A 12,609-nucleotide genomic window follows, 5' to 3' on the forward strand; every position below is an offset into this window, starting at 1 on the left:
GAAGAAAACACATTGTTGATGTTGCTTTATTCTCACTTGAAAAGTTAATGGCATGATACTGTATCTATCAAGATGAGCCAACGCTGTATTTTGTCATGGAGCTGTACAGCTTCACGCCTCGTTTGTGATTCTCAGGTTGACACAGCCAGTGAGGTTGATGAGCTGGATGTCGACATGGCGCCCGCACCTTACACCGCCTGCAGAAGTGCATCGAAGCTGCAGGTTTTTATTGCACGATACAGGTTTGTACATTTAGGAATCTGAAGTTTGTAATTTTTTTGAATAAGAATCGACACATTACAGAAAAGAGTCATCATAGTCTAACGTATTGGTGAATGCATGTGAAACAGCTATAATCCTTATGATGGCCCCAATGATAATCCTGAAATGGAGCTCCCACTCACTGCTGGAGAGTATATCTATGTGTACGGAGGCATGGATGATGATGGCTTCTATGAAGGTAAGTCTTAACAATACATTGTTTTCTGTACAATTTCATGTTGCTGTCACTTCATTGTGATCTTTTTAGGCGAGTTGGTAGATGGAAGGAGAGGGCTGGTTCCCTCAAATTTTGTGGAACGTGTATCGGACGACGATGTCATGGGTACTCATCCACCAGAGACTAGTGACGTCACCCACAACTCTTTGCTAGACAGCAGTTTGCACAGTGCCAGCCACCAGCATCACCTCCACACAAGTGTCCGCGTCTCAGATAGAACAGAGGCCTCTTCTGTCTGTGGCCCCGCCTCAGCCTCTTCCAATTCAGCCTTGGCTGTTTCAGCCCCACTCACCAATGGCCTGGATGTGGATTTGGAGGAGGTGGGCGTGGACACTGTGCCTTACCCACGTAAGCTCACCCTCATCAAGCAGCTTGCCAAAAGCATCATCATCAGCTGGGACCCTCCGTTGGTGCCGGCTGGGTGGGGCAATGTGTGGAGTTATAATGTGTATGTGGACCAGGAGCTCCGGCTCAATGTGCCCTTCGGTGCTCAGACCAAGGCGGTGCTGGAGAGGCTCGACATCAACCTCAAGGCCTACCGTGTATCTGTGCAAAGCCTGACAGAAAAAGGACTCTCAGACCAGCTGCGCTGCAGTATGCTCATTGGCCGGGACGTTTGTGTGGCCCCTACGCAGCTGCACGTGGACAGGGTCACCGCCACCTCCGCCAACCTGTCCTGGCTTCCCAGCAACAGCAACTATGTGCACATCGTGTCCTTGAATGAGCAGGAGTGTGAGCTGGTGAAGGCTGGAAGCTACTCGCTGTGCCTCAATAACCTCTTACCCAGCCTGCAGTACACAGTCAAAGTGGAGGCGCGGCCCCACCGCACGCCTTGGGAGTTACCCGTGGAGCGACGTGAACGCAGAAGTGCTAGCATCAACTTCAGTACACGAATGGCAGGTCAGGATTTTAGATTGTTTTTGCCAATGTTAACTCATTCAGTACCAGCCCGTTCTGGACCAAGTCCGAAAAGACGTTTAAAAACGTCTGTGGGAGTGAATGAGTTAATGAAAGTGTCGCTTAGTCACATCATCTGTGAGTTTTGAATATTTTTCCCATTCAAGTGAATCCTGCAGTCAAGTGTACATCATAACTTAGCTTTGTGTATGTGTGGGCGTTCCCTCCCCTTTAAGATTACATTATTTGTAGATATTTTAGAAGAGTAGTATGGTAGTAGTAGTTGCATTAGTTAGGTTTTTTGTTGTTGTTGTTATAAAAAAAAGTATTTGGAATACTTAGCACAGTGAACAGTGTCACCTCTGAATTCAGTTCACTAAATGATCACCTCAAATTTGCTTAAGTTTCATGCCCACAGTCTGGGAACACAGGTATATATATCATGGTCTATTCATTTCTGAAAGTCCCTATTCGAATTGTCGTCGTAATTGTCCGTTTCATCACCTCACAAAAAACAAAAATGTTTGTTGTCATGTACAGTACCGTTTACTTAACGCTGTGATTTTCTGTAGGCCCTCCTGATGCTCCATTGGATGTACAGTTGGAACATGGTCCTTCACCAGGTATTGCCCTCATCAGCTGGCTGCCGGTCACTATCGATTGTGCTGGAACCTCCAATGGAGTCCGTGTGACTGGATACACTATATATGCAGATAAGAAAAAGGTATGACCCTCAATTTCAAACAGGTAGTTGGGACTTGAAATGAGTCGATGATGTCCTCATTCTAATGTGGATTCGTTTCCAATCTAAGGTGCTGGAGGTGTCTTCCCCAACAGCCGGCAGTGCTCTGCTGGGGCCTTCGCAGATCCAGTCCCTACAGGCAGCTCAGGAGCTTACTGTTCGCACCATGTCTGCACATGGGGAGTCTTGTGACTCTTTTCCAGTCAATGTGCCCTCCAAGCTACCTGCTATCATGGCCGGCCCGGTTGCAACCACCCCGGTAGTGCCACCCCTCGCCTGCAACCCTGTGGGGCCCACAAACTTGGCCTCATTGCTTTCTTTGGGAAACTCTGCTGCCAAAGCCTCCACGCCACCCTGCCCGTCTACAGACACACACATTTCTAGCCTCACCGTGGAGTCCGCTGCCAACTGTCCTCATGTCCCACACTCGGAGGTCTTGGTGTCATCAACCACATTTGTAAAGGCCTGGGCCGACCCCGCATCTGCTCCCACGGCTGCGTGTGAGGCCACGTTACCCGTTACGTCAATCATCACCCCAGTGGTAATCCTCGCTCGACAAGCCTGCAATCAACGTGATTCAAAATGTGTCTTTGAGTTAATTATGTCCAATTGACTGTTCTTTTCTTTCACCAGATTAATGCGACATCCCCCACTCTCTCAGCTCCTCAAGCACCTCCTGTCGTAGCACCCACGCAAACAGCGGAGGTGGTCCCAGCGGCCATGATGGATCAACGCAGAGATGCAGACAGTCCTGGAACTATTCGTCCTTTTCCGTCCATTACAGAGTTCATTGAAGATCCCTGTGCCAAACTTGTAACGCCGGAGCGTATCCCCACACCACCCAAAGCCCCAATCACAGACCTCCTTAACCCTTTGGACACATTAATCCTCCGACCCCCAAGCACTTCACCACTGGACTCCGAGGTAGAGGAGGAACAAGAGAACAAACGTTTAGTGTCCGTTGAGGAGTTCTTGAGAGAGGACCAGGACCCAATATACACAAAGGGGCAACAGGTCAGTTCTAAAGTGTTGGCATCCTCTTCCTGTTTGCAAACATTGATTATCATTGAAAATTGAATGCAGGACTGACCTAAAAACACTAAAAACAACTTGTCTCACAAAATGTCTCTAACTGCTGAACTTCGTCAAAGAGCAGGTAGAAAATACTGTGCATGGTATCATTTCATTTTGAATGTTTTTTTTTAAATTTAAATAACAGTTCAACCAAAAGAGGTTCTCATCATCTATCCTAACGACATTCAGTGACAGGCAGAACACTTAATTGCTCCTCCAAAAGATGTCAGAGGTACAACAGAATAATAGCTTTGTGTTCATCGAAAGAGGCCAAACCATTTGTGAGTACCGTAAATTGAAACCGACAACAAACTGAGACGTTTTCTCTCATTTGCAGAGCTATGGCGCAGGGTTGGTTGAGCCTCCAGGTGACTACGTCGCTGACAGCATCCGCTCAGACTTGTCTGACATCCTAGAAGAGGAGGAGGAAGAACTTTACTCTGACCACCTCGTGGAAGCGCCCACCAGGGGATACACGGTCACAGCTGGCAGAGTATGTGGGAATTTGTGAACTCATGCTGTTTAGAATTTTCTTTGCCCAAGTTATGCATTTCAAATGCCTTCTTATTGATGTTACGCACATGATTGTGATTCCGATTTTATCTCTTTTTTTCCTTTTGCATGACTTGATCTTCTTCCTCCTTTTTTTTTTTTTTCGAAATAACCACCTGCTCAACACCAATATGCCCTTTTTGCTGGTCCGTTTCATGGATATGGTCATAGGTAACCAAATCAGAGCCTTCAGACAGTGATGAAGATGTTCTTGAGAGGATCCTCAAGTTACCCACTCAGCCATACCGCAGCAAGCAGCTGTTTAGTATTCCTAAAGTGACCGAGGAGGAAGATGGCGGTCGGAAAGAACCTTTACATCATCACATACAGATTGAAAAGAGGCTCAGTCACCTTCACCCCAGAAGCACGGAACACCTCCATCGTGCTCCTCGGTGTCACCACCATCCGCATGTTCCACCTCAGCACCACCACTTCAACATGGATCCCAGATCCTTCACCAAAGAGCCTTTAATGAGGCAAGGACCCTTACAAGTAAAGCCCAAGCTGCAGCACAGAGTCCACTACTCGGATGCCGTTGACATTGTCAGTTATAGTGGCGAAAAAGAAGTGGGTTTATGCGAAGGTCCAGCCAATAGGCGGGGTCCTGTCCGCTGTCCTCCCTATTCTGCCCCCAACAAAGACAGAGTACTACTCAGAGGGTTAGGGGATCGCCTTAGGAGGGAGGCCATGCTCAGGAGTCAGAAGGCTGCAGCGGCAGCAGCTAAACCGGGCCATGGTCCGACCCCGCCAAGACCCTACCCAGTAAGCAAAACAGTACGTACTGTGAAATCACCGATAAGTCGTGGGATGGAGATTGATGTGGAGTACGGGACGGATGACAATGAGGAACCAGATGCGTGCCCTACAGGGGAGGTGGTGCTAGGACAGATGAGGTCAGAGTGGTGGATCGAAGGCGCTGAAATGGAGCACAGAGGGTCTTCCTACCGCCAAGGAAGAAAGCCGGAGTCCGTGGTAAAGATTCGTCTTCGGCATCGTCCCAGCACCCATCTTCCCTGTGAATCCTTTTTAGCTCTTATCCCTTACCTGTACTATTACTCCTTAGACATGAGTCCCCTCTTCAATTATCATCAGTCACGATTCCCTTTTACTCTGCGCTTCAAAGTTAGCTTTTTGCGGTCACTGTCTTTGACTTAAAGGTACCGGTACTCATTACGGAATAGGGTTTTTGAAGTCAAGCTGTGAATTTGCCCGCTTCTGACGTTGTAGCTCACCTGTAAGGATTTGGGCTTTGTAACAAGAGGGTTACAATTGGAATCCAAAAGAAAACAACGGTGACTACAATTAGTTGTTGGAGAGATGTTAAGTCTCTTCTGGACTACTGTCCCACCCTTAGCTCATGAGTTGCAGCACTGTTTGCGTGCCAGTTCACTCTGACATCGCTTTGTGTAGACTGTGATCTGGTTCTCAGAGTGGTGTGCTATAAAACCGTACAGCAGAGTGCAACTTAAAATGCCTCTTGAACGATGGTAATCAGTCAAATAAATTCCAATAAAATTAATATCAGTGGAAATTGAACACCCTCAATGCTTTCTTTTGCCTTAAAGGCAATTGTTGCTTTCCAATATGTATTCAGACACTGGCACCGATGTCGCCATGTTCTAATTATGTCCACTGCAGCTTTTCCCGTGTGAATTCCCCTTGTTTTCCCTGTAAATGCCGATGATCGTTCTGTGTGAAATATTTTGCTTATTCCCGTTTTAGGAGCCCAGTGACCAAACGGAATCTGCAGCAGGTCCATCATGGGGGCCAGACTCGGAGCTATCCTCTAAATCTGTTGCTTCGCAAGGCAGGCAGCTCAAAGGTCAGAGATTCTTTTTTTTCCCGCTTCCTCGAAATTGGTGATGCGACGGAAATGCTGCCGACACACCTGTGCTTACACTTAACGAGCCGCGGTTTGCGTCTCGCATGCTGGCAGTCAGATTAGCACCATGTGTGGCAAGGGAGGAGTGTCAGGCTGTGATGGAGAAGTTGGAGGCCACTAAGCTGGGAACCAGCTTAACTTAAAGTGGCTTGTCATGACAGAAGGAAGTGACAACCTCAAAATAGCGACATTGATTAGCTGACAAAATGAGCGATGCCCCTCCGTTCCTTCTGTCTCCCTTTTTCAACCCTCTCTGCTTTATTTCTTCATCATGACGCAGACCGAAGTCCGCTTTTTGTAGATCTGAATACTCCGATGTACCGCACACGCATTCAAGCACATGCCACTTTGAACATGCAACCCACTGACATGCTCCGTATCTATTACTAATCCGCAAGGATGTGAAACTGCAAGTTCTCTGCATATGATTCTTGCCACAGATGGCCTGATTCTCCATAATGAGATAGAGAGCGGCTCGCTTCAGAGCAGCTTAAGTCTCACTACTGCTCTTCAAATTTGTCTCACTTTGTCAAATAGGATACGCGCGGGTATAACTTCGTGGGTCACACCAGCATTATGCTTCACTTCTGCAACGCTGCACAAAGTGCTTGTTTTAAGACAAAAAAAAGCACCACGTCATTGATGCCCGTTGGGTGTTTGTTGCAAGTGTGCCGTTCTTTGATCTCCATCAGATTGCGTCAAGCGCCGTTTCCCTTTCTTGCCAGGCGCCGCAGATCCTGAGCAAGTGTGCGTTTGGCAAACAGCGAGCACGGCTTAGGATCAGTTGTTTAGCTTGATTACCTCTTTTAAGGACATGCACTGTGATCGGGGGGGAGGGGCAAGCTCCCGCAACCATTGAGAACACTGGTGAACTGAGATAAATGATTAAATTCATGTGTTACTGTCGAGCAAAAACAAACAAACCATTTTGCTCTTTTATTTCGTATTTCTTTAATTGATTCCACCATCTACTCGCAGGCTGTTTTGAATCACCAAAGACAAAAGGAGACAACAGTGAATTCCGCATCTTTGTGGCGCTCTTCCCTTATGACCCTGCCACCATGTCACCCAACCCGGACGCCGCTGAGGAGGAGCTGCCCTTTCGAGAGGGGCAGATTATCACAGTACGCCCCCCCCCCCCCCCACCGCATGATATGATCCACGCAGTACAGAATAGGCTGAAATGAAAACAGACATTTACCTGAAATACGGTGTTAACATTTCTGCTAATCAATCCAGTGTTAATACACATCCAGTGAAGATGAACATATCAGTGTTGTCATGTCAGATGCACGTCATGCGTGTATGAAGCGTGAATGAAGAGCATTTTTTTTCTGACTAGGTTTACGGCGATAAAGACTCAGACGGGTTCTACAGAGGGGAGTCTGCCGGTCGTTTGGGCTATGTGCCTTGCAACATGGTGTCCGAGATCCAGGTGGAGGATGAAGAAACCCGGCAGCAGCTTCTGCAGCAGGGCTTCTTAACGACCCCAGCATCCATTGAGAAGATAGGTATGTCGAATCTTGTTTTTTTGTTTTTTTTTTATGTTGGATGATCCCTTTTTGCGTCTCTACGCATATAATCACCATCGTTCATGTTTCAGTGGTGAAGGAAAATGGCTGCATAAACCTAATTCTGCTTTGCAAAGACAGTGGGCCTGATGCAAGAACCGCTAGATATTTCCATCCCTTTTGCACCACGGTGGGGAAAGCGGCGTCGCTTCGAGGAAGACAGCTCGGCCAAAGATCGAATCTGTTAACTAAACTGCAAACTCACAAAAGTGTGAACAAAGTGAGCAGGCTGAATTGCAGTAATCTTGATTTTGTGCCCGTAGACGTACTGATATCATAAAGTGACGTCTCCCTCAGTCGTAGAACCGACGCTCTATACAGGCAATCGAAAATACAGTCTTCTATTTTGAGAGGAAACCACTTTTCCGAGCCAAGTTGCGGCCATCGAAGAGTACATATCTTTTAAAAGTTTGCACTTCAACCTCAGGTTCTCCCAAAGACGGGAGCACCAAATGCTCCCGATGAGCTGTGAAATGGCTTTTAGGATCATCTTACTGACAAAAGATCGAAATAGTGGGTCCTCACTTTATGTCAGTCCCCTAAAAACATTTTGAAGTTACAGAACGGTGCACAGCAAAATACGTTGTAAGATGGCACAAGAAGCACCCCGGGACTTCCCATTTTAATGTTCTCTATCAATAATCGAGAATTGGATTTTCGTACGAATGTTTCTTGCATTGTTGTAGATTTGTGGTACTGCATGTTCCAACTTGCTTACAAATTCTGGTTTCGTTGCCTCCGTTTGTCGTAACCCGAGGAACCGCCGTGTATAAACGCCGCTGGTTGACACAAAGAAAAATGTAAATAAATAAGAGTAACATCTCAGCCCTTTTCTTTCAATCCTGTAGCACTAATATTGAAACAGATGCTCAATTAAAGATGTGGATTGTTGAATTCTGACTAAATGAAATAAATTGCGACACAAGAAGATAATGAACAATAAAATTGGCCCTTTATGACTCCTATGGTTTTAGTGCAAAAACCTTTCCAGCAATTGAGAAGACGCATGATTGACAGCTGCAGTTCAAATGTGTAAATCAAATTACAATAGCGGGCTCATGGTAGTCTGCATGAGTCGTGACAAACTGTTCCTGCATGAGGCCCGTTTTTCTGATTAATCCAAAAGCAGAAGCCTCCTCTTTAATGTCAGTGTGCTACAGTAGTGCGCCCCCCCCCCCCTTCACTGTGTCGCTGTTCCGGAAATCATAACCATCAACACATATGCAGGGGCTGTTTTTATGCAGCGTTTGCCTTGCAAATTCAAGCTGACACTTTGCTTCTTTTTCCCGCTTTCGAGCTCGTGCAGCGTACAGAGTAAACATTTCCAGATTCAACCTTTTCACTTGCACTTGCCGCTCGCTGTTACGTCTGTTGCTTGCTGCTTTTTATTGTCTCTTTGTTTGGTCTGTTTTTTCCCCACCCCTGTCCAGCTGTTTTTGTCAGATTTTTTTTTTTTTTTTTTTTGGTGTCACATATTTTGGTTTTCTATTCTGAAATCCCATGAAGGCACTCGCACACATGCACAGCTTCCAAGTCGCCCTGTTCCACCACCAAAACCGAGACGATCCAAGAAAGGTGTGTCTCGCTCCAGATTCCCTCCCACTGCCCTCCTTTTTGGGTCTTCTCTGGTTTGTTTCTCTTTGTTGTCTGTTTCGCTTGAAGCTGTTTGCTTTTTCACCTCATTAAGTACATTTCACACAGTGACCAGAGGGGATTTGAAAAGTCAGACCTAGCATATTCGCTAAACATTTTACTTTAATATTCTGTTGCTACAGTGGAAGCTCCCAAGTGGAATATTTTGTTAGCCAACCAATCTGGGATTTGACGAAATAATACAATACAATACAAGACATCTTTATTGATATAGCGCTTTCACAACAGCTGCAAGCGCTTTACAGACCAGTTAATATAAAATAACAAAATATAACAGAACACAACATAAACAACATGGACAGTCATACATTCCTAACAGCTGTTCCTGCACACGCCTTGTTGTTTTAAGCAGTCACAGATGAAAGATGAAAGGATCAAAGTCTCTTTTCACCATTGGATCAGAGACGTCATGCTCAAAATGTGCATGATTCCCACACGTCGGCTACAAGCTAAATTTGAAAGTAAACAAGAAGCTGTAGCCGTCCATTGAAGATAAAGGAAATTGCTTCACTTTTCCTGTCTATTGTAAATCGGCTTCAATATCAAGTGGAGACTCTCAGTTCCAAATACACATCTTTGCTCCTCTCATCCATCCAGCTGCCCTAACGCAGTCCAACAGCGCCAACATCTGCGCTGAACAAAACGGGGTTGTGAAAAATGCTTCCCATTCCAGGCGCAAAAAACAGAAGCGCCCCGGGGCTGTCAAGCGGCGACAGTCAAATAGCGCTGACAATCTGTCAGAGATTTTCTCGGACAAATTTAAAGAAATGACTCGGCACACAGGAAAATTGTCTTCAATATCGGCGGGAGCGGATCTCTGAGAGCGAACGACGGTTAGTTGCTCCGCGATCACACTCTCAGTCCCGCCACCGCGAGTTCGACATTTTATTGTAACATATGCAAAATACAAGAAAAACACTGCCCCCGATGTTTGCATGCCGCACCCCGGTCCGGCTCCTCGGTAGTGATTGGTTACCTGTTTTTCCAACTTGAACCACCAGTACATTGGCGCCTTTTCTGGCTGGTCTACATCGAATTAGCATGTTGTAGACTTTGCGGATGGTCAATGTCGTCTGGGCGCGACGGGTGTTCTCAACTCGTCTTTTGTTGCTCAACCGCTGTTCCCGAATTATTCATTCCCCTTTTGTGACCGAGTGTCGCCTTCTCCCCTGTGGTTGTCCACCTGTATTGACGTGCTAATTGTGGACTTCAACAGTCCCCCGGCCAGATGGCCGGCGCCTTTGTGTGCAGGCATTTGGGGGTGCTGGATACGCACCCAAACGCTTCGATGTGCCCAAATTAAATGAAACTTTAAACATGATACAATTTTGCTCATAGATTCCAACAACACAATCTCCCACATCAAAATCAGTGCTGGTACACGCGTGCAACCATCAAGCACGGATTCTTCTCCTTTGATGGATGTCGTGGCCAAAACGCTGAAAACAGTCCACAACGGGTCCACACAAAGGACAACAAACACCATATGACAAAACAAAAGACAAAAACAAAGCAAACAAAAAAAGCAGAGCTCTTGAAGAGCTCTTGCAGAAGACTGCCAACAAGGCGCCATCTTGTAGTCGAGCTTGAAGTTGAATACGATCTAAAATTCTCAAATCCTGCAGAAATCCAAAACGTGAACTGTCGTCATTCACCTTACCATGTTAAACATTCCCAGTGATGTCACCTTAGTGAGCATCAAAAGCAGTGGTCACCAAACACTGAGCCACAAACCGGTACAGGTCCCTGCTCCCTGATATTTTCCGCAACGGTGGAAAGCAAAACCAAATTACGCAGTAGACTGGAGATAACTAACACACTTCTTTCTTTTCCTCTTACCCTCAAGATGGAACTAATCACAATAACTACATTTAATAATGTGGTTTTATTTGATTCAATGTCGGCCTATCGAAATCTTGCTCCATGAGAAGCCAGTCCATTGAGTGCTGATCTGAAGGACTCAAGCCAGTTTTTTGTTGAGATTCTATTTCAAAGGCCACCACAGACTGGCACTGAAGATGACAAACACCGTAACCGTAACATGATAAGCTGCCCACTGTCGTAACCGCTGTCCCTGAATGGCTTAATAAGGTTTATAATTTGGACAGAGGAAAGTCAATTCCTTGCTCCCCGTAATTCCGCATCAGAATCCAAACTGAAAATTTCCCAATCTCCTCATCCCCCTCTGATCATTACCTGTGAATTTATGTCCTGCTATGTGGTGCCGACTGTAAATTCAAGAGTACATTTTCAGCCTTTGAGCCACGATGTTGGATTTAGTTTGTTCCTTCTGTTTCTGCAAACGTGCCATTTTATCCCTCGCGATTTCCAGCGGAGTCTGCAACACTCTTGCAAGAGAGCGTAGACTCCTCCAGTCAAGGTTTGTCATTTGACCTTAGATCCTCAAGCTCCGCTGTGTTTTTCCTGCATGATCGCGTCCGTGGACGTTCCACTGTTCACTGGACTGCTTGCATGGATTCATTTTCTGTTTTCACGTGACTTCCCATTCGCAGTTAGGTCGACATGTAGGTTGTGTTCTGATTGCAGGTAACACCATTTCTCATCGTCATTCATTATCATAGGAGACTGCTTGATTTTATGTGTTTCACCCTACGCAAACTGAAAGCAGCCTCAATTGATAATATATCAACCGGGAGGATGGAGAATGCGCATCCAAGGGGAACAAACGTCTTCCACTAATTATTCGTTCATAACTTGGAAGCTCGCAATTGCAAGCAGTTTCTCGTCCTAACACTTCTTTCCTCAGGTTGCTTCACATAAACTAATATTTCTCTTCATGTTTATTTGCGGTGGCGCCGGGTTCTTTACGACTTAAAATTAACTGTTAGCAGGCACAAATACTAACTCCATGCCGTCCATTTTCCATTTTATGTCCAACTGCATGGAGTGGAATGTCAGATGCACGAACCGCAATCTGCATGCTGGTGGTCACGGAAGACATATCATACCTTGTATCGTATATATTTTTGAGCATGTGTTTTTTTGACGGGCAGATGTAAGCCAGGCAGTTGCTGCAACTGCAGCAAATTCCACCCCAGGATCTCGCCGGATGGTGGCCATCTTTGATTACGATCCACGAGAGAGCTCCCCGAACACAGATATTGAGGTCAGACTTGATACACGACAAGAAGTCTTATTCGGAGTTGTGGTTTGTTCATGAAGTCACTGATGGTGTCGGAAAAAAAACGATTTCTTTCATTAGATAATACAAATGGTTTTTTTTAGTTTTTTTTTTTAGGTGCATGTTAAATATTGCAATCATTTCTTTTGCAATATTCAACACCTTTTTCGCATATGGGACAGGTGTCAAACTCAAGGCCCGGGGGCCAGATCTGGCTCGCCACATCATTTGATGTGGCCCACGAAAGCAAATCAAACATGTTGACTTCTATGATGCTTGCTAAAATGTTAACCAAAATTTCAAATTCTTGTATGCAATATACTGTATAAGAGAGCAATTGTAGTAGGTTTTCTTGTTACCAAAACCCTCATTACAGTAACTGAAACAACTTATAGGTGAATAAACCATTATTCTTGACTTCCTTATATGGTTTCACAGTCATAATGGCCCTCCAAGGGAGCCGGGAACTATAATGTGGCCTGTGACAAAAAATGAGTTTGACACCCCTGGCATATGGCATGTTTTTCCAATATCGTGCAGCCCTTGTGTGAATGGTTGGTTGGCCTCTAAAGTGCCCTGTGATGGACCTTTTGTCCC

The 12,609-nt window shown here is 45.7% G+C and overlaps 1 protein-coding gene across 1 annotated transcript in view; it reads left to right on the forward strand.

Moving 5' to 3' along the window:
- Positions 1-12,609, forward strand: part of tspoap1 (TSPO associated protein 1) — a 52,476-nt gene that overhangs the window by 26,540 nt on the left and 13,327 nt on the right. Inside the window, exons 17-31 of the mRNA XM_086130391.1 lie at positions 136-242; positions 351-460; positions 530-1,399; positions 1,801-1,827; positions 1,969-2,120; positions 2,209-2,679; positions 2,772-3,152; positions 3,550-3,705; positions 3,936-4,736; positions 5,487-5,586; positions 6,625-6,770; positions 6,989-7,157; positions 8,724-8,792; positions 11,203-11,250; positions 11,885-11,997. Of these exons, the coding sequence (XP_085986517.1) occupies positions 136-242; positions 351-460; positions 530-1,399; positions 1,801-1,827; positions 1,969-2,120; positions 2,209-2,679; positions 2,772-3,152; positions 3,550-3,705; positions 3,936-4,736; positions 5,487-5,586; positions 6,625-6,770; positions 6,989-7,157; positions 8,724-8,792; positions 11,203-11,250; positions 11,885-11,997 (3,720 nt within the window). The remainder of the gene's footprint in view (positions 1-135; positions 243-350; positions 461-529; positions 1,400-1,800; positions 1,828-1,968; positions 2,121-2,208; positions 2,680-2,771; positions 3,153-3,549; positions 3,706-3,935; positions 4,737-5,486; positions 5,587-6,624; positions 6,771-6,988; positions 7,158-8,723; positions 8,793-11,202; positions 11,251-11,884; positions 11,998-12,609) is intronic.

The sequence above is a fragment of the Hippocampus guttulatus genome, chromosome 15, assembly GCF_054856545.1.
Source record: "Hippocampus guttulatus isolate MCC_2025c chromosome 15, RoL_Hgut_1.0, whole genome shotgun sequence".
Taxonomy (NCBI): domain Eukaryota; kingdom Metazoa; phylum Chordata; class Actinopteri; order Syngnathiformes; family Syngnathidae; genus Hippocampus; species Hippocampus guttulatus.